Below are 22,397 nucleotides of genomic sequence, written 5' to 3'. Positions count from 1 at the left end.
GATTAAAAGCTATTTTTGACGCTGCCAATGGTATTTTATTTGAAAGCACCATTTTCCTTTTATCAGGAATTATCAGAGATAAGCTTTTATTGTGCGCCCTCTTTAATGTTTTAATGTCGCCAGATTTGAAAACATTTAAATGTCACCTCAGCCCTTTGTTGTGTTAGACTGGGGATGAAGATTCACAGTGAGCAGAACTACTTTTGGTGATTTGCTGCCACCTGCTGTCTGCTTTCTGTGAGTCATGTGAGCCATGTGATTTAAAAAAAAACAAAAGGATGCTAAAGCCAGACTGACTCTGGTTTGATAAATCTTTGGAAAATGTGAGAAAATGCATGCAAGCTACCATCTTAATTCAACTTCACACCTCAAAGAAAGCTTAGAGGAACATTTCAAAGAAAATCAAACATCTCTGCATCCTTTTTCTGCCTTTGAGAAATGTTAAGTGCTGTTTAAATGATTCAGTGTTAGAAATTTAAATCTAAAACAGCTAAACATTGCTGCCTATCTCAGCTGTCAGAGGTTGAGAAGTGGGGTACACTCTGGACAGGTCCCCAGTCTGTCACAGAGCAAACACAGAGCTATTCATGTTCATTTATAAGATCAATTAGAAATGATCTGATAACATGAGCCCTGGACTGAGACAGGCAGCCAGAGTGTCCACAGAGAACCTGTGCAGGCACTGCGAGAACATGCAAACGCCACACAACTTTCCTGGCCTTCATATATTATATTATACTAATACTAATACTAGCATTATTATATTATTATGTTATTATTATGTTAGTTATCATCAGTGTTTGTGTTCATGGTGGAGGGGGTAACACTATGCAATATATTCAGTTTTAGAATTTATATTCAATGTTAACTGTAACTACGTTCAAAGTGTTAATGCTGTCTTATTTTAATAAACATCACTGTCATATGCGAAACTAGGCTGGCACTTTGGGTGGCAAGAGATCATTTCAGATCTTCTAGATCCGGGCCTGGCAGTACCAGTAAACAGAATCGGTTTAGACCAGTGACTGATTTTCAGGAGAAAAACCTCAAATCATCTTGAACCATGGAGCAGTAAATGTTCTGTTTGGTTATTGCTTTTGTCAGATTTCAGCCTGTAAATGGTGCATGTTGTCAGAGAGAGGTGGTGTGACTGAATGTGAGATCATCTAAGAAGAAAAGTGACAACACATCAAGTAGGTAATAAGCTGTTTGAAAAGACCAAATAACTAGATCAGATAAGTCTGTGTGGTGCACATGTTGCAACTTTTTAGCAGTAAAGACAAACAGGAAATAAGTCAGAGCGCTGTTTAACAGTTTGGTTACTGTGTGTTTCCTCATTTAGGTGATTTTAAACTGAGAGGACATAACAACTCAAGCAGCTTTTCCTGATCACTGAAAACTGGTGAAATACAGGTATTTTATTCTTTTGTACTGGTGATTACTGGTGAAACACTCAATATTCCCTCCACACAGCAGCACCACAGCTCGCTTCTATCAGTGTTCATGAAACGTATTACTGACTAAATCGAGGGCATGCTGGTGCCATCTGGCCTAATAATCAACCTTACACTTGTTTGTGGGGTTCATTGTGAACAATCTGTGATGAATATATCATTATATTCAGTGTTGTATATTCATACATTCCAATCTAAAATTTGATTAAAGTATTATTGCAGATTTATTATAGTTAATAAGACTCGTTAATCACCTGAGACAACTGTTGTGAAAGAAAGGGCCATGGATCAAAATTGTTTGTAGTAGAGCTCAACACAAGCTACGCTACAGTTTGTAAAATTAGTTTGTTGCGTTAAAATAAGGTTAAGACTATGAAGTTGCATCCTCTCAAAAAGCCATGTCTAGACCCAGCAGTCTTAGCTGATTATAGGCCGATCTCCAACCTTCCTTTCATATCAAAAATCCTTGAAACAATAGTTGTCAAACTGCTAACAGATCATCTGCAGAGGAATGGCTTATTTGAAGAGTTTCAGTCAGGTTTCAGAGCTCATCACAGCACAGAAACAGCTTTAGTGAAGGTTACAAATGATCTTCTTATGGCCTCTGACAGTGGACTCATCTCTGTGCTTGTCCTGCTACACCTTAGTGCAGCGTTCGATACTGTCGACCATAATATCCTATTAGAGCGATTAGAACATGCTGTAGGTATTACAGGTACTGCGCTGCAGTGGTTTGTATCATATCTATCTAATAGACTCCAATTTGTACATGTAAATGGAGAGTCCTCTTCACACACTAAGGTCAATTATGGAGTTCCACAGGGTTCAGTGCTAGGACCAATTCTGTTTACATTATACATGCTTCCCTTAGGCAGCATCATTAGAAGACATAGATTAGATTTTCACTGCTATGCAGATGAAACGCAGCTCTATCTGTCCATGAAGCCAGATAACACACACCAATTAGTTAAACTGCAGGAATGTCTTAAAGACAAAGACCTGGATGGCCGCTAACTTTCTGCTTCTTAATTCCGATAAAACTGAGGTTATTGTACTCGGCCCTGAAAATCTTAGAAATATGGTATCTAAGCAGATTCTTACTCTGGATGGCATTACCTTGGCCTCCAGTAATGCTGTGAGGAACCTTGGAGTCATTTTTGACCAGGATATGTCCTTCAATGCACATATTAAACAAATATGTAAGACTACTTTCTTCCATTTGCGCAACATCTCTAAAATTAGAAATATCCTGTCTCTTAGTGACGCTGAAAAACTAGTTCATGCATTTATTACTTCCAGGCTGGACGACTGCAATTCATTATTATCAGGATGTCCTAAAAACTCCCTGAAAAGCCTTCAGCTAATCCAAAATGCTGCAGCAAGAGTACTGACAGGGACTAGAAAGAGAGAGCATATTTCTCCTGTTTTGGCTTCCCTTCATTGGCTTCCTGTTAAATCCAGAATTGAATTCAAAATCCTGCTCCTCACATACAAGGTCTTAAATAATCAGGCCCCATCTTATCTTAATGACCTTGTAGTAACATATCACCCTATTAGAGCACTTCGCTCTCGCTCTGCAGGCCTACTTGTTGTTCCTAGAGTATTTAAAAGTAGAATGTGAGGCAGAGCCTTCAGTTTTCAGGCCCCTCTTCTGTGGAACCAGCTTCCAGTTTGGATTCGGGAGACAGAAACTATCTCTACTTTCAAGATTAGGCTTTAAACTTTCTTTTTTTGCTAAAGCATATAGTTAGGGCTGGACCAGGTGACCCTGAATCCTCCCTTAGTTATGCTGCAATAGACGTAGGCTGCCGGGGGATTCCCATGATGCATTGAGTTTTTCCTTTTCCAGTCACCTTTCTCACTCACTATGTATTAATAGACCTCTCTGCATTGAATCGTATCTGTTATTAATCTCTGTCTCTCTTCCACAGCATGTCTTTTATCCTGTTTTCCTTCTCTCACCCCAACCGGTCGCAGCAGATGGCCCCGCCCCTCCCTGAGCCTGGTTCTGCCGGAGGTTTCTTCCTGTTAAAAGAGAGTTTTTCCTTCCCACTGTCGCCAAAGTGCTTGCTCATAGGGGGTCATATGATTGTTGGGCTTTTCTCTGTATGAAGCGCCTTGAGGCGACTTTTGTTGTGATCTGGCGGTATATAAATAAAATTGAATTGAATTGAATTGAATTGAATTGAATGTACATCAGTGGATTTATTTTCTCCAGAAACATGGGTGACTCAACAAATGCGACGTCATCTCCCAACCCTCCACCCTGTGATGTTGTCAGAACATCAGTCCATGCTTTCTTTGTGGTGGTCTACAGTCTGTTGTTTCTGGTAAGTTTCAGATTTTCAGATGTGCTCAAGACCTGAAACTTCAGCACACCTGCTCTGTTACAAATTGGTTTAAGGTTCTCTGTGCATCTACCAAAATCCTTCCCCATCCTTTCTGCACCACATTCAGGTGGGTTTACTCCTCAATGGCTTCATCATGAAGTTTTACTGTTGTCGAGTTCGGCAGCAGGCATCGAGCAGCTTGATGGTCTACATGAAGAACCTGACAGCTGCTGACTTCCTGCTTTGCCTCTCTCTGCCACTGCGCATCTCCCACTATGCCAGCAGCTCTCCTATTGGCCAGGAGCTCTACTGCAGCTTTGGAGCTTCTGCCTTGTACCTCAACATGTACGCCAGCATCCTATTCATGGGGTACATTGCTGCCAACAGGTACAGAACCATTAGTAATTTAAAGTGCAGTTCATAACCATGTTAAAACTGTGATTAATGGGTTAATTACACACATCGTCTCTTTTCAGATTATTAATGACTTCTGAAGATTTAGGAACACTGTGACTGATTAGTGAAGTTTTTCACCGCCTCTTTTCTCTACACAGGTATCTGAAGATCGTCCATCCTTCAGGAACTCACGTACTGCAGACAGTGCGAACTGCCCAAATCATCTCCATGGTCACCTGGGTTTTTCTTCTGGCTGCATCAATTACATACACCATCCTGTTTTTCATCACCAAGAAACCACTGACCTCAAACTCCATCAGGTGTGATTATATGTTAGGCACATCGGTCAACCTGTTCTACAAAATTATCCATGTCAGCTGCACCATCATCTTCCTCGTGGTCTTCATATTCCTGGTCTTCTTCTACTACAGCACCTCCTGTAGGGTGTTGCAGGCACACCAGACGCAGCTGGCCTCCTCTGGCTCTGAGAAGCTGGTGAAGTCTCACAGGAACATGTTGGTGCTGGTCAGCATCTTCTGTGTTTGTTTTGTGCCCTATCACCTCGTTCGACTTCCCGATACTTTTCTGTGGAACAGCTGCTCTGTTGGTTCAGTGTTGTACTACCTGAAGGAAGTGGCCACCATGGTGTCAGTTTTCAACATCTGTCTGGACCCTCTTGTTTACTTTTACCTCTGTAAGACTTTTCGGGCTCAGGTGAACCTGAGAAAGGTCTTGAGGGGGAAGAACATCCAACAAGCAAACCAGGAGAGTGAGAGCAGGAAGGAGCAGGCTGACATTGCTACAGCAACAAGTTAAACCAATGAGCTTTAAGGAAAAGTTCAACATGTTATTAAATGCTAAGATGTACATTTGTTTTGAGAGTCAGGTGAGTTCAGTGATGTCATGGATCCCAAGTCTTCATGAACTCATCACAAACACACTCCCATGCAGACAACATGCGTGTTCATGTTTCCACTGTCAGACTTTATCTTCTCAGTCTTTGAGGTTTTCTCATCTTCTGCTGATGTCACACAAAACCAAATATCATTTTTCTCATTCAAATCGTCATCTCAGTCTGCTCAAAGGTTGTGGTTTCTCCTCTGAATCTTATCAGCAGTTTCAATCAGCAGCTTTTAATTTGTTTAAAAAGCTTAGCAGAAGTAGTCAAACACATGTCAGACACTGAAGGAACACTCTATACTCTCTACTCTTTATTACAGTTGTAATAAAGTCCTGTGACACAGTTTCACAGTAAAAGTCGATAAATGGTCCCCCTGTAGTTGTAACATTTTCTTTTTTATCCTGCAGTTGTGTAACAAGAACTAACAGCTTTGTGGGTGTCCAGTTTCCCCTGGGGCTGTAACGTTTATGATATTCATCGTTTTAAGCCAATTTGAACCATCTTGTGGTTTCAGCGTGATTTGAATCAGCTCAGCTATCTGTCACCTCTCTGGTTCACACGAATATCCTTTATCACTACTGTGAGTGTTTTTGTCTTTCCCTTAAAGAGAAGAAAAACAGTCAAAATGTCAGGGGTAGCAGTAGTTATTGTAGCTAACTGTGAAATAATGCCACGGTTTCAGCTGTAAATGGCCAATTATCATTCATGTTCTCCCTGAAAATGTCTTTATGTGCACTCTATCTTTGGGTTTGCACTGTACTCAGTGATGTGCTGTTAATAACACTCTGCCTATGTGTCACAGACTCCGAGCTCTGCTGAGGCGCTCGTCTTTGACACAAGTTACCACACCAATCACTTCCTGGGTGGTCTCTTTCACAATAAAAGCTTAATTTGTGCTTATGATAAATATACTGGTACTTCTGGATTTTTTTTTCTTTTCTAAGCAAACACTCAAATCAGTTTTTATTACAAGCTTCATTCAGCCAATCACACATTCATACAACTGCTGTTTTTATAAACCCAAGCACCTCATCTAACATTCTGACACACTGACTTTGGCACAGGCAGGCAGAGCCCGAAGAGAAGACGTGTGCTAACCTTACTGTAAGACAGGCCTGTCAAACTCCAGTCCTCGAGTGTGAGCCTCCTGCTTGTTTTTGAGTTATCCCTTTCCTACCTGCTGCTGGTTACCTGGATCAGGTGTGCTCTGCCAATAAGAAGCTACAAGGGCAGGTTAATTGGAAAACAAGCAGGAGTTCGACACGTGTGCTGTAAGACCTCCACCCACAGGAGGCGCCACAGAGGCCAGGTGCAATACATTATTTTCAAAACTACATAAAAAGGAAAAAAATCACCACTGAGCACAAATACAAACGTTCTTTCAGATATTGTTTGCTGATCTATTTGCTCTCTTCAATGGACGCTTCTTGTTAGGAGACCTGGGTCGCTGACCCAGAGTTTTGATTTTTCTTTACTATTGTACTTTGATTTTGCCATTATTTCTTGTTTCTAGTCTTTTGGTTTCTTTGTTAATGTTCTGCTTTCTGGGTTGCTTAGTTGCTCTTTCTCCCCCGTCTGCTGTCTCCCCTCTTGTCAAGTCCACATCTCTGTGTTATGTTTCCTGAAAATCTGTGTCTTTTCTGGTATTTTCAGTTTAGTTATTTTATGTTTCATCAGTAAAGCTGTTTTGACTGCATTATTTTGCCTGTGTGAGTCTGCAATTTGGGTTCTCTGTACCACCACTCCTGCCTGCACACAGCCTTCTCATGAAACTTCTGGTTTTGTTTAATGCTTTCCTTTCTTTTTCTTCTTTGCTGTCAGTAAAGTTTAAAAGCTGCCACGTGTTTTCCTTTGTTTATTATATTTAAAATTGAAGTCTCTGACCTCATGATATACCATGTCTTATTAAAAATGAAGCTGTATCATCCCAAGAAGCAGAAATGATCAGGGTTAAAGGGAGGCCTTCATTTGTCGGCCCCCTTTGTCCCCTTAACTCTAACAGTCTGGGGATGTAGACAATGTGGGCTGGAGGAGGCCAAAGCCCTTCTTTGGTTAATGGTTATCAAAAATGATGTGACTTAATAATACGACCTGTACCCTGAAAGTGCAGTGTGCTTACCATGTAAGATCAAGAAACAAACTTTTTTTTTAAACAGAATTACCCGGTACTGACACTCTACTTTAAATTAGCCACACTGTGCTTAAAATTACTGTACTGTAGTTACTTACAGTAACCTGCCCTCCTTTTGAATTTTTAATTACATTATAGTCACTATGGTTCACAACACAGGCGGAGCCAGACATTTGAAACACCCAGGGCTTAGCCCTAAAGGGTAGTATGCATGTGGGATTTTTTTTTTTTTTTTTTTTTTTGGGGTGGGGGGGGGGTTTAGAAATGACTGAAAGATTAATTGGCTCTGTTTTGAGTTTTGTTCAAAAAAGAACTTCATATATGGAAAAATATATATCACATATGCAGGACACCTTAAACTAGTTTTTTAATTAAGCAGCAAGGCAGAACAAGGTCAGGGCTGTATCAAGACACGAGGACTAAACCCCAATTCAACCAGACCCAGAACTGATCCAGAATTAAAACAGGACTACAACAGTTCAAAATCAGGACTACTGAGGACTTAACCAAGACAGAACCAGAATCAGAACTAGATGATAGTAGCACTAAAAATCATCATAGACCTGCACTACACTTATTTTTTTAATTCTACCAAAGTCCACTATTTAGATTGAGAAAAGTTTATATAATTATTTAGCCTCGTTGTGCAAACAAGCCTGCATAACTTAATAAATGTAGAATTTGAAAAATAGCAAACCTAAAAAGAAACACTAGGTACGAGATACATGAGTACCTATGATACGGTGATACTTTTGGTAAACAACCATTTGACTAACACGTGTGTCTCACCTGCTCTTGTTCCACCTCTGTTCTGTCCTCATTCTCCATCTCCCTCTCTGTTCCTCTCTCTCCCTCTTTGTGCTGACAATCATCAAATATACAGTTGAAACCAGATATTTACAAACTCTTCAGATCAAAACACAAACACTTTTTTTAATTGTAACATCAAATCAGACTAAATGTTTATTTTTTTTAGATTGATAAATATATTATTTATCAATAACATATTTGTTAACTTTAAGAGTAAAGACAGAAACTATCTGTATTTCTTAATTATAAATGGCACCAAATTGTATTCAAAATTGAGCCACACTTATGGAGCTCCACAGTTCTTTTTCTGGTGTTTTGGTTGACATCTCTTGATTTTCCCATGTCACAGAAACAGGCTCTGTGTTTTACCTTATATGCATCCACAGCTGTGCCACCAATTTACTCACATGGACTCTACTAACCTATCAGAAGCTTCTTCAGCTCAGAATGGAATTGTCTGGAGTTTTCTTATTAACTAACAATAAACTTAGTGTATATGTACTCCTAAATTTGATGAAAGTGATAAAAACAGCTCTGTCTCTCTTTATTCTGACATTTAACTAAGTCAAAAGATATTTCAATATTTATTTATCCAAAACAAAACAAGTTTACTCTAAATTGATGTTGTACAGTAAAAAAAATGTTCTTGTGTTTTCCATAAAGTGTAAATATCTGGTTTAAACTGTGAATATACTGCTGTGTATTGAAGTTCCTCTTGTTTTGCATAGAAATATACTGAACAACATACAAAGCATAATATATAAAATACTACCAGAGTTTTTTTCTTTGAAAGAAGCCCCTTATGTCCATTCTTGTATATCAGTGCATTACTGAAACCGATTTATTTAGCCGTGGAGGGAAGCAACTGAAAATATGAAATAAACACACATGTAAGCTAAGACTCTCTAAAGAAACAGCATTGTTGTTGTTCAGCTTTTCATTTCGCCATTTGTTGATTCACTTGAAGAGCAAGTAACGTAATGTGGGTCAAGTGATCAGTTTGATATCAATCTTTTGTGATACACCGTCATATTTACATTATTTGTACGGTACGAATGATTTGCTTTGGTACCTGGTCAAACTTAAGCTCTCCTTAGTATGGCTGGCTCCGTTTCTCCAACAGCGCACTCACAGGCAGCAGCTGCCCCGCCCTCTCGCTCAGTCGCTTAGTGCCTGAGCTCGGATCATACCAATATCAGGGGGGATTCACGCACAGTCGTAAATTCCCACAGTGTGCACTATGTGCTTCGAATATTGTGTGTACTTTTTGTTTTATACAGTTGTCAGCCAGGCATCTAACTATGAAAAAATTACACTCCAAAAGACCCCGGGCTTCTGACAAAACAACCCGGGCTTAAGCCCAGTAAGCCACCCCCACGCTCTGCCCCTGGTTCACAACGTATCACCACACACACACAGGGCCTTGGTGGGCAGGTGTATTGGGAGGCTGGAGGGTTGGGCTGCAGCAGTGACCCCATTAACCCCTTCACAATTCAATTTTTTCTGCAACTTAGACTTTGAGGGTCTTGGGGGGTTATGGGTGGGGTGCTTATGTCACCCCCCCATTCCACAACACACCGACCCAACATAGCACCTTCAACACTAAACAATATATTTGTAGTGAGAATAGACTTTAAAAAAAATGAAGGGAGGTTATTAATAAGTTGTCTTTTTACGTTGTCTTATTATTGTAAGGCACAGGCCATACAAAAATACAGACAGACCCAAGAACCACACGATCCCCCTATGAGCAAGAGCTTGGTGACAGTCAGAAGGAAAATCTCAATTTTAACAGGAAGAAACCTCTGGCAGAGCCAGGCTAAGGGAAGGGTAGCCATCGTACATGCCTGTGTGTTATGGACCAGATTGGCTACAGTAAGAACATTTACACTGATGCTGTCTGTTTGGGAGTGTGGTCATGTTGAGTTCAGCCTCATATTGATCTCTGATCTCAGTAAAAACTTGTGTTGTTTATGAATCCTTGGGATTTAGGTGACTGGTCTCACTGGAATGAAACACCAAAGGAGGCCAGATGCCTCTGCTGTCCCAGCAAAACCCTGTAGGAGGTGCTGTAGTAGAAGAAAACCAGGGATATGTAGACCACGAAGAAGATGGTGATGCAACTTGTGTGGATGGTTTGATAAACAGAGTGACAAATGCACTTTAAATTCAACATAAAAGTGCATTAAAAAAGGAATATCTTAAAACAAAAAGAAGCCAATAGGAGTGAAGTCACAGATAGATCAAAAATCTTCTGTTTTGTTTGCGCTTTTCATTTCAGCCTGTTAATTGTGCATCTTGTCAAAGAGCTATGGTGTGACTTAATATGAGATAATCTACAAAAAAAGGGCAGAGACATGAAGTATGTAATAAACTCACACACTTTATATCATAACATCACTGTCTTTACTTATAGTAGTGACGAAAAACAGGAAATAAGTCAGAGTGCCGGTTATCAGTTTGGTTACTGTGTGTTTCCTGATCTACGGTGATACTTATTAACTGAGGGGAAATAACGACGCAAGCAGCTTTTTCTGCTCACCAAAAACTGGAGAAACAGGTGAGTCCTGCCGGTTGCTCATCCTCAATCCTGTGTTACGAGGATTTAATCACATTAAATGCTGTTATACATGACAGCTTTAATCTGCATGCTCCTTCACTTTTCAATGAACTTGTTACGGCCTAGGGTTTTGGAATGTATGAGGCAACATGTTTTCCTCCAGGCAAATCCTTCCAGGGCCAGCTTGATCACCTGTCTCCGGAGTGGCACAGGGATGTGTCTGCCTTAATCCAAGAGTTCATTTGTTTGTATGGGGATGTGCCCACATGCACCACTGTGCTGGAGCACGATATAGATGTTCAAGACGCTAAACCCATCAAACAGCATCCCTACTGCGTAAACTCCACCAAGCGTTTGCTGATGCAGAAAGAAATTGAAGAAACCAACAAAACTTCTGTAGAAATTTCTCCACCGTGGTCCAGCCATTAACGGGCCAGCTCAGCCCCAAGGTGGAATTTTTATGGACAAATGAACGCCAAAATGCCTTTGAAGCTGCAAAGTCTCTGCTGTGTGTACCCCTGTGTTAGCTGATTTAACATGACTGCTCAAATTGGAATTGGATGCCAGTGCTGTGGGAGCTGTGGCAGTGTTATTGCAGGGCGTGTACCACCCCATGTGCTACTACTCCTGTAAATTTACTGGATTTCTGGTAAATTACTCAACTATTGAAAAGGAGGCGTTGGCACTGTTACTGACTCTTCAGCACATTCATGTTTACCTGTTATAGTGTATACTGATCACAACCCTCTGGTATTCCTTCGGCTCGGATTTTTAACCACAACCAGCACCTCATGTGATGGGCTCTGATGCTGCAAGAATACAACCTAGACATCCGCAACAAGAAGGTGACAGAGAACGTATTAGCTGATCTGTCCAGGCTTTGAGAGATTTGTATTTTCCTATCTTGTGTGTACAATGAAGACAATGTATACAAAATTTGTTTTGTAATTTAAGGGGGGGCGTGTGGCCCAGGGTTTTGGAATGTATGAGGCAACATGTGCTCCTCCAGGCAAATAACAGAAGTGAAAGCTTTCCAATGAGTTTTAATAAAGGCATGATAATGAGGAAGTACAGCAATCATCCTTAAACACATTCATTAACTCTGAACTGAATGAAGGCAGCTCCTCTTAATGTGTAAAGTATCTCTGTGAATTATATTTATTTTTCAGCATGGCTGAAAGCATGGCTGACTCAAAAAATATGACTTCATATGTCAATCAGACCTGTGATCCAGTTGTCCCATCAGTCAACCCTTTCTTTATGCTGGTCTACAGTCTGCTGTTTCTGGTATGTTTCAAATCGTCAGATTGTGCCCTGTTACAAACTGGTTCCTGGTTCATGTTTGAAAGTCCTCTTGTCTACATCCTCTCTGTGTCTCTACAGGTGGGTTTACTCCTCAATGGCTTCATCCTAAAGTTTTACATTTCTCAAACTCAGCAGCAGGCATCCAGCAGCTTGATGGTCTACCTGAAGAACCTGACAGCTGCTGACTTCCTGCTGTGCATCTCCTTGCCACTGTGGATAATCCACTATGCCAGCAGCTCGGCCATTTTGCACATATTCCACTGCAGCATTGGAGCTACTTCCCTGTACCTCAACATGTACACCAGCATCCTTTTCATGGGGTACATTGCTGTTAACAGGTAAGGAACCTTTACTGAGTTAAAATTGCAGTTCATGACAATGTTAAAACAAGGATTTTGGTTAATTACACTCTTAAACTCTGCATTTTTGGCAAGAACATGAATATTTAGTTTCACTTTAACAGTGACTTCTGCAGATTTGGCACCACTGACTTGTTTGGTAGAGTTGTATACTGCCTCTTTTATCTCTACAGGTATCTAAAGATCATCCATCCTTCAGGAACTCACATCCTGCAGACAGTACGAACTGCCCACATCGTCTCCACGGTCACCTGGGTTTTTCTCCTGGCTCCAACAATCACCTACAACATTATGTTTTTCATTACTCACAAACCTCTGACCTCTGACCGCTGCTACTGTGGGCGCCTCTTCAGTACGTCATTCAGTGTCCTTCATAAAACATTCCAGATCAGCTGCACCATCATCTTCCTCTTGGTCTTCATATCCCTGGTCTTCTTCTACTACAGCATCTCCCGCAGGGTGTTGCAGGCACAGCAGAGGCAGCTGGCCTCCTCTGGCTCTGAGAAGCTGGTGAAGTCTCGCAGGAACATGTTGGTGCTGGTCAGCATCTTCTGTGTTTGTTTTGTGCCCTATCACCTGGCTCGTCTTCCCTATGCTTTTCTGTGGGACACCTACCCTGTGGGCCGGCTATTGTACTACCTGAAGGAGGTGGCCGCCATGATGTCAGTTTTCGACGTCTGCCTGGACCCTCTTGTTTACTTTTTCCTCTGTAAGACTTTTCGGGTCCACGTGAGAAAGGCATCCTGGAGAGTCAACAATCCAATCAAACAAACCAGGAGAGTGAGAGCAGCAACAAGCCAAACCAATGAGCTGTAAAGAAAAGAGCTCAGACATCAATATGAGGCTCAGCTCAACATTTCATGGGGTGATGACATCATGATCATTTTTTAATTTTCAATATATTTTCAAGAATACAAAACAAAATATTTTTCACTTTGTCATTATGTTTTTTTTTTTTTTTACATTAATTTTGAGATGAAAAGAAAATGAATCATTCTGGAATGAGGCTGTAACATGACAACACGTGGAGCAAGTGAAGCGCTGTGAACACTCTCTCGATGCACGGCACCTCAACATCACCGCTTCACACATGGCTCATTTTTAACCTTCTTCTTTCCACCCCACGCTAACATGTAGCTTAAACAATCACATTTTTATATCTTGTTTACTTTCTTTCAGTTGTTTTTTTCCAAAACCTGGAGCTGATAAACGATCACCATGTTGTTCTTTTGTGCTTGTTTGAGAGTAAAATGAATGTTGTTCTTTGTCACCTGGATTGTGTTGTTAGTCTGTGTCACACAGACTGACTATATGTCAGCACTTGTAGCTACCTGCAGCCAGTGTTGGGTAAGTTACTTTAAAAAAGTAATTAATTACTAATTACCAATTACTTAATCAATATTGTATTTAAAATACTTATCTAATTACTGTGTCTGAAAAGTAACTTAATTACTAAATAAGAAAATTTAACTAAATAGTTCTTAAAATCCCTATAAACCTTGAGTGGACAAACAATAGAAATTAAACTCTTTAAATAATAAATACATTTTTTTAAAGACAGAGACTCTACAGTACGCAGCGGTAGCATCTCTTCCACAGTGTAGCCTGCAATCATTTTTTAAGCTCACCTTCAGACGCTTTCTGTGCTGCTGAAGTAAAATCAAGTTTTGCCTGCTTAGCAGGAGTTGCCGTGGTGATGGATGATGAACAAGGATCACTCAGAAGTGTTCGTCTATGCTCTCGTGTCAGGCGCTTCAGTAGATTACTCGTGCTATTAACAGCAGCCGATAGTTTTTACATATTACTGTAATGTTCTTGTCTGCTTGTTTCAGAAAAGTGAAGAGACGGGAATATGTCCATTTCATAAAACAGCCACTTGCTTCAGCCGAGTGCGACATCTTCTGCTTTAGAGTACGACTATGCAGCAAACTGGCACAAAATGACGTGTAGCTGCACTACAGCGATGTTAAAGCAGCAGAGTTTACTTCTACGTTTAGAAGACAAATTATTGAAATTAAATAATGATATTCAGCGAGTTTAATTATTTTACAATGTAACGCAAGTACATTGTAAGTAACTGTATTTAAAATACCTAAAAATGAACAGTAATTAGTTACACCCAACACTGCCTGCAGCAGTAATAGAATGTTTGCAGATGTAAATGACTTATTATCAGTCACAATCTCTTTAGATACTGTTGAAAATAATCTAAAGGCTTTTTATTTTCTTGCTTTATTTATGTGTACATCAACAACATGACATGCGAAGCTTAACTGATCAGAAGCGGAGAACTTTTAACCCTCAGTTTTCTAGACTATAGAACACTTAGAAATATCATCAATGTCATAAATTCAGTTCCAACATTGCAACAAACCAAACTGTTTTAAAAATCAGGTCTCAGATTTATTCTGTATAGACCTCAGGCTCCACAGACATGAATACACTGGGAGGCACAGACAACCCTGATCAGTATGGCTGCTGTGCTTCTGTATATTTTATGGTTTTGTTTTGTTTCATGTTGTGCATGTATAACACAGCAGCTACTTCCTCATACTGTTTCCACTGAGCCGACGGCTGAGGCTACAGTCAGATTTCTCAACACAAAACTAATAATAGAGTGTGTATAGCTGTGGGAAAGTGTGTGTCTGTCCTGTACGTGGTGGTGAAATATGTGTTATTTTTGCTCTTCTGTTGATAGTTATAAATAAATATAGCTGCAGTGATATCATCTGTAAATCCTCTTTTCATCAACAGCTGGACATTAAACTTTATCGTAACACCTAGAAGAACAACTACACTGAGCCGTGTGTTAACGTTCAGAGTGAGCACAAGAAGCGGTTTGAAAATCTAAGACCTCAGAGTGTCATGAAGGAGGCCGGAGTTCTCAGACTTCTTGTGGTTTGAGGCTTTTTTCTGATTGGCTGCTGTTCAAGTGAAGTACTTTCAGATTTTAACTTTGGGCTCGGCACTTATAGAGTGCTTTTCTGAACACTCAAAGCACTTTTAACTACAAGCCTCATTTAGCCAGTCACACACAAATTCATACGTTTTTTAATCTAAGCATCTTATCTAACATTCAATCGGATCCACCTACATTACAATTGCTAGAAGGCCTGCTCTTCCTCCTGAGCCTGTATGTTTATAAGAGACAAATGTTGAATACTCCTCCTGAATCATATCTGTTATTAATCTCTGTCTCTCTTCCACAGCATGTCTTTATCCTGTCTTCCTTCTCTCACCCCAACCGGTCGCAGCAGATGGCCCCGCCCCTCCCTGAGCCTGGTTCTGCTGGAGGTTTCTTCCTGTTAAAAGGGAGTTTTTCCTTCCCACTGTTGCCAAAGTGCTTGCTCATAGGGGGTCATATGATTGTTGGGTTTTTCTCTGTATCTATGAAGCACCTTGAGGTGACTTTTGTCGTGATTTGGCGCTATATAAATACAATTGAATTGAATTGACTTGAATTAAATTATCAAGCTTATAAGTAAACTTTTATTTTTGACTTTTAAATGTGTCCTTAACAGGAAGCATGTAATCATACTCTCAGCACTCTGTTGGGTTGGGGTTTCATAGTTCCAATGAGCATAACCAATTTTGGAGGTGTGCTGCCACCTGCTGGCTGCTCCCAGTTGCTGCTCAGGCTGTCCATCTCTGAGAGGACACTGGAGCCATAGCACTTAAATGAAGCTGTGTAATATTAAAGATGAATGTTTATTAAAAGTACCAGCAGATCTTAATTATGACTTCAGTGCTGTTCACAGTCAGAAAGCGACTTTGTTTGGTAAATTGGCTAACTCAGAGACTGAATATTTGGGCTTAATCTACATAATTTATAGTGACTCAGTCTCCAGTTTACACCTGACATTATCTCCAGTACTTGTAGTGTTTCTGAACCAGCAAATTCAGGTTATACTCCCTGTGTTCTGTCTGACCCAGTCAATGTGGATGTTCAAGAAGCTGCGCAGTGTTTGCGAGCTGGCTAATGCTACACTTCCTGTGACTGAGCATGAGTTGTCTCACCCTGCATTATCTGAGTTGGTGTCCACAGTAAATGTTTGTAAGCCTGGTAAAACCCCTGAGTCAACTGTGTTTGAACCTGCTAATTTAAGGATGAGACTCAGTCATGGGGACTCTCTAATCCATAAACCAAATATCCATGAAGCTAATCTTCCTGTGTTTCGCACTCCACAGAGGCAAAGCCTGCAACTGTATAAGTGTTTTTTTTTTTCTAAAGCCACCCCTGTACCATCTCCTCTGCCTGTTCCTGCTCTGAGGGTGGCTATGGTCCTGCACATCCTGTGCCTGCCAAGCACTCTGAGCCGCTGGCCCAGCTGGCCCCACGGTCGGCATCCAGACCAGCTCCGTTGCTGCTGCTGGCCCCGTTTTGGTGCATCTCAGACACCTTCATCCGAAAGTCACTGGGTGTAGTCAATCAGTAATTAAACTCAGGTAACCCCTGAAGACTACTGCATTGCCAGGGGCAAGGGCGATTGTGGCTCAAGAGTTGGGAGTTCGCCTTGTAATCGGAAGGTTGCCGGTTCGAGCCCCAGCTTGGACAGTCTCGGTCGTTGTGTCCTTGGGCAAGACACTTCACCCGTTGCCTACTGGTGGTGGTCAGAGGGCCCGGTGGCGCCAGTGTTCGGCAGCCTCGCCTCTGTCAGTGCGCCCCAGGGTGGCTGTGGCTACAATGTAGCTGCCATCACCAGTGTGTGAATGGGTGGATGACTGGATATGTAAAGCGCTTTGGGGTCCTTAGGGACTAGTAATGCGCTATACAAATACAGGCCATTTACCGTTTATTTATTGCCACTGCAAGGTGACAAGTAAATTGGTCGACTGCTTGTCCAGTGAGAGCAGCAAACTCCAGGAAAGACCAATGAATGAATCAATGAGCACAGGAGACAAGTTCAATTATAGCAGAGAGAGGAACCACCAGTAATCAACCTGCAATGTAGTACCTAACACCAGTGCAACAGAACGAGGAAGAGATTAAATACAGGGTGACACTGTGAGCTGATTGGCTACAGTAGCAAAATAGCAACAGTAACACTGATGCTGTCTATGTGGGAGTGTGTATGTATTGATTTAACTCTCATATAGATCTTCATGAAGACTGACATGTATGACTCTGACTTTAAATCTCACCCGAAAGCCAGAGGGGCCTCTGCCACTGCTGTGCCAGCAACATCCTGCAAAATGTGTGTTTTAGTAAAAAAAGACAGATATAAGGATCAAGATGAAGATGGGGCTGGTGTGGATGGTTTAGATGGCTGACTGATGCAGTTAAAATAGAAGATAATATCAAACTGTTATGGTCCGGAGTGACTCTGTGGTTATGTTTGTGTTTATTAATATTCACAATTTTAACTTGTTTCCTGGTTATTTGTTAATTATTTCCAGTGTTTAGGTGTTCTCTCTGCCTCCTGTGTTTCTTGTGTTGTGTCTAGTGTCCCTGGTTTGATGTTTGTGCTTATTCTGCTTTTACTGTGTCTCTCTCCCATTTCCTCATTTTCCCTTAGTGTGTCTTTATTATGTGTGTTTACCTCTGTTCTTCGTCTCCATCTGTGTTTCCTTCATGTTTCATGTCTCAGGCTCCATGTTCTTGCTTCAGGTTTTAGTTATGGTTTCTTCGTTCTATATGTTCTTTAGTTTAGCTGTTTCCAGTTTAGCTTTTCCTTCGTGTTGTCAGTTCCCCGTTTACTTTGTAGTGTTGTGTCAAGCCAATAATAAACGCTCGCTTTTTTTAACATACACCTTCACACCATTTTGTGTGTGCTTGGGTCCTCATTCTCATCATGAGGTCATCTGAGAAAAATAGAGCAAACACATGACACAAATGATATTTAGACAACCTGTTTATAACAACTGAACAGAAAATTGCATGCCTGTATTACAAAAATGTTTAGCAGGGAAGACAAGCAGGAAATAAGTCAGAGTGCCTGTTAGTGGTGTGATCACTGTGTGTTTCCTGATGTGCAGCAATACTGTTAAACCAGATGGGCATAACTACTCAAGCAGCTTTTCTTGCTCACTGAAAACTGCAGAAGCACAGGTGAGTCTTGCTGGTTGATCATCCTTAAATTGTTTGTACTTCTACATATTTCATGCTTAGCTTAAAAGATCACTTTTAGCGACTACTGACACCGGGAATAGAAATACTCTACACAGCTGCATCAGCATTACAAGTGGCCTCTGCCAGTGTGCAAAATTAAAATCTAAGATCTAATAGACTAATATTTGATATTTCGTGAGGAAATCACAGAGGAGAAACAGCTACTGGTTTCACTTTCCTCTTCTTGGCATGCTTTCTGCTGATCAAAAATATTTGGATACAACTTTTGTTTACACTTCTGGGTGAAACACAAATGAAATGCCAGCATGAAACTTTGTCCAACATATGTGACTACTTAACACCTCCTTGCTCCGATTCCGTATGTGAAAGTATCATCTATATACACACGCTTTATATATCATCACACAGACTGTGCAGCAATCCCATGTTACAAGTTCTTGATAAGAAGTTGTTGTACACCTGGACATATGCAGACAGGATTATAACCAGTTATATGTTGTTATACATGATACCTTGTAATGCTCAGAGTAAAGAATTGTCTTGGTCCATGTTGAAATGATTGTTACGATTAGACTCGTGAGAGGAAGTGATTCATTTTTAAGATAAGATAAGATAAGACTTTATTGATCCCACAACGGGGAAATTTTTGCATCACCTCAGCTCAGGTACAGATATATGAAGGAAATACAAAAATACAAATAAGTACAATCAATGAAAAAAGTAAGATAATACACTATATACAATGGTAGCATACACAGTATGTGATTATGGATATAGTTGGAAATATGGAAGACATAAACTATATAGCTTGGAAGGTCATGGAAGGTCCATTATACATGAAGTGGTGACCGTGGATGTTCACAGTGTCCAGTGACTTATGACATCGTGATTGAGGAGTTATAGAGTCTAACTGCTGTTGGGATGAATGATCTGCGAAAGCGCTCCTTCCTGCAGTGAGGGTGTTTCAGTCTCTGACTAAAGGAGCTGCTCAGCCCACTCACATACTCATGCAGTGGGTGATGTGGGCTGTTCATGATGGATGTCAGCTTTACTAACATCCTCCCCTCACCAACCACCTCCACAGACTCCAGGGGACATCCCAGCATGGAGCTAGACCTCCGCACCAGTTTGTCAATCCTGCTCCTGTCCCTGTCCGTCCGTGCATCCACTCCCCCAGCAGGCCACTGCATAGAAAAGGGCAGATGCTACCACAGTGTCATAGAATGTCCTTAACAGAGTCCTGCAGACTCCGAAGGACCTCAGTCTCCTCAGCAGGTGGAGTCGACTCTGGCCCTTCTTATACAAGACGTCTGTATTTGTAGTCCAGTCCAGTTTATTGTTGAGGTGAACACCCAGGTACTTATAAGAGTCCACTATCTCAATGTCTTTCCCTTGGATGTTCACCGGTGTTGTTTTGCTTCCATAAATATAAACTGTACATGAAAGATGACATCACTAATGATTTCTATACTTGCATGTTAAGCTCTCAACTCTGCATTTAATGCTGCAAGACTGTAGGGTGCATCATATAGAAAGCAACCTGAGACAACTGTTGTGAACTGAATTTAGTCAAACTGTCAGCAAAGTCCTCCAGAAAGCTCCATGTATTAAAATTACTGTCTCAAAGAGAGATGCAGTAGAGCTCAAAACAACATTTAAAATGAGTTTGACTTTGTTTTGTTTAACAATAAAATTAGACTATGATGTTAAATCCATTCAAAGAGAGAATAAAGTGGATTTGTTTTTCAGCTCAAGAAGCATGGCTGACTCAAAAAACATGACTTCATCGTTCAACCAGACCTGTGATCCAGTTGTCCCATCACTCAACCCTTTCTTTGTACTGGTCTACAGTCTGGTGTTTCTGGTAAGTTTATAATCTTCAGTGATGTGTTATATATTGCTTTAAGTTTCTCAAAGTACTGTATGTACCGAAGTTATGTTCTCCCCATCCTCTCTCTGTCTCTTCAGGTAGGTTTACTCCTCAATGGCTTCATCCTAAAGTTTTACATTGGTCAAGCTCAGCAGCAGGCATCCAGCAGCTTGATGGTCTACCTGAAGAACCTGACAGCTGCTGACTTCCTGCTCTGTCTCTCTCTGCCACTGCGCATCGCCCACTGTGGTAGCAAGTCACTCATCATTCGAAGGCTCTACTGCAGCTTTGGAGCTTCTACTGTCTATGTCAACATTTATGCCAGCATCATATTCATGTGTTATATCGCTGCCAACAGGTAAAGGACCTTTACTGATTTCCCACTACAGTTCATGACAGTGTTAATGACTAAAAACCCTGCATTCCTGATCAAGGTGTAGACATCTCATTTTAACTTGATAATGACCTTTGCAAATTTGGTACCACTGTGACTGCTTCATGAAGTTATCTACTGTCTCCTCTGTCTTCTCTCTTCAGGTATCTGAAGATCGTCCATCCTTCAGGAACTCATGTCCTGCAGTCACTGCGAACTGCGCACATCATCTCCATGGTCACCTGGGTTTGTCTCCTGGCTCCATCAATTACATACGCCATCGTCTTTTTCATCACCCAGAAACCTCTGACATTTACCCCCAGCCACTGTGGGGCCCTCTTTCGTGTATCAATCAGCCTGTTCTTCAAAATCCTCCACACCCTCTGCACCATCATCTTCCTCTTGGTCTTCATATCCCTGGTCTTCTTTTACTACAGCACCTCCCGCAGGGTGTTGCAGGCACAGCAGAGGCAGCTGGCCTCCTCCAATGCTGAGAAGCTGGTGAAGTCTCGCAGGAACATGTTGGTGCTGGTCAGCATCTTCTGTGTTTGTTTTGTCCCCTTTCACCTGGTTCGACTTCCCTTTGCTTTTCTATGGAACAGCTGCTCTGTTGGTTCAGTGTTGTACTACCTGAAGGAGGCAGCCATCATGGTGTCAGTTTTCAACATCTGTCTGGACCCTGTTGTTTACTTTTTCCTCTGTAAGACTTTTCGCGCTCAGGTGAGAAGGATGTCCAGGAGAGTCGATGATCCAAACGAACAAGCAAACAGACCAGAAGAGTGAGAGCAGCAACAGCAACAAGTAAAGAAAAGAGCTCAGACATCAACTCAACATTTCACGGAGTGTAAGACTTTTCGGGATCAGGTGAGCCAGAGAATAGTATCCAACAAGCAAACAATAATAGCAAGAGAAGGAAGGAGGAAGTGGACACTGTTACAGCAACAAGTTAAATCAATGAGCTTTAAGGAAAAGTTTGACATTTTATAAAATGTTAAGATTTACATTTGAGACATTTGTCAGATGAGTTCAGTGAAACCAGTGTCAGAGATTCCAGGTCCTGATTAACCACAGGAGTTTGTACTGAGCTCAGAGATCAATACAAGGCTGAACTCAGCACAAAACCAAACCAAACAACATCAGTGTTCATGTTGTCTGTGTCAGCGTTTGTCTATACAGCTTTTAGAGTGTTCATATATCCTGCTGATGTAACAGAAAATCAAAAATATTTTTTCCTCATTCAAATTACATCAGTTAAATCTGATCAAATGCACTTTTCATCATCATTACTATGTAATAATGCAAAGATGCAGCACAGTTTCATCAGTTGAGAAGCTGTGATACTCATCTGAGGGTCGGAGAAAAGGAGCTATTTTATCTGGTGGTCTCAAAAATCAGAGCAAAAAAAGGAAAAACATAACAAAAGACTCTGACAGAGGTTAAAAAGAGGAGCTGTTTTAGAGCATAAAAAACAGGTTTAAATAATCGAATCATTTTACATTTTAGACTCAGTTTTTACAGAAATCATCATAAAATTAGAGAAGATTCATTTTAAATATTACAATTTTTACTTTAATTTTTAATTATTGTTTCTTGTCATAAATACAATTTTGCAACCACCCAGACTTTTCAGGCATGACTTAATTCAGTTTACATCTCAGCCCTGAACAATATGGCCGCTGCGCTCACACATTATTCCAACAGCAGCAGTCACCACTGTGACTACACTGAAGAGGACATAAGCTGTGGCCTCTACATGTCAGCCTCCACCCAACCAGATTCACAGTTCAAACTAATAGTCTTGAGTGAGCTCATGATCTAATCAGTCCTCACGGGACAGT

The 22,397-nt window shown here is 40.9% G+C and overlaps 3 protein-coding genes across 3 annotated transcripts; all 3 read left to right on the top strand.

Annotated features, from left to right (window-relative positions):
* Window positions 1-3,971: 3,971 nt before the first annotated feature.
* On the top strand, window positions 3,972-4,996 carry LOC146389717 (P2Y purinoceptor 14-like). The gene is made up of 2 exons (XM_084919532.1): window positions 3,972-4,171; window positions 4,339-4,996. The coding sequence occupies exons 1-2, from the start codon at window positions 3,987-3,989 to the stop codon at window positions 4,994-4,996; spliced, it is 843 nt and encodes a 280-aa protein (XP_084775658.1). The 5' UTR covers window positions 3,972-3,986.
* Window positions 4,997-11,764: 6,768 nt separating this feature from the next.
* Window positions 11,765-13,093, top strand: LOC146389716 (P2Y purinoceptor 14-like). The gene is made up of 3 exons (XM_084917835.1): window positions 11,765-11,869; window positions 11,966-12,225; window positions 12,420-13,093. The coding sequence occupies exons 1-3, from the start codon at window positions 11,765-11,767 to the stop codon at window positions 13,060-13,062; spliced, it is 1,008 nt and encodes a 335-aa protein (XP_084773961.1). The 3' UTR covers window positions 13,063-13,093.
* A 6,982-nt stretch (window positions 13,094-20,075) lies between these two features.
* Window positions 20,076-21,509, top strand: LOC146389715 (P2Y purinoceptor 14-like). The gene is made up of 4 exons (XM_084919522.1): window positions 20,076-20,180; window positions 20,285-20,544; window positions 20,724-21,300; window positions 21,435-21,509. Exons 1-4 carry the CDS (start codon window positions 20,076-20,078, stop codon window positions 21,507-21,509), a joined length of 1,017 nt encoding a protein of 338 aa, XP_084775648.1.
* Window positions 21,510-22,397: the final 888 nt, after the last annotated feature.

The sequence above is a fragment of the Perissodus microlepis genome, chromosome 3 (assembly GCF_051167445.1).
Source record: "Perissodus microlepis isolate ML-2025 ecotype Zambia chromosome 3, ASM5116744v1, whole genome shotgun sequence".
NCBI classification, from domain to species: domain Eukaryota; kingdom Metazoa; phylum Chordata; class Actinopteri; order Cichliformes; family Cichlidae; genus Perissodus; species Perissodus microlepis.
The sequence above is the reverse complement of the archived record's forward strand: the minus strand, read 5'-3'. Positions and strand labels throughout refer to the sequence as shown.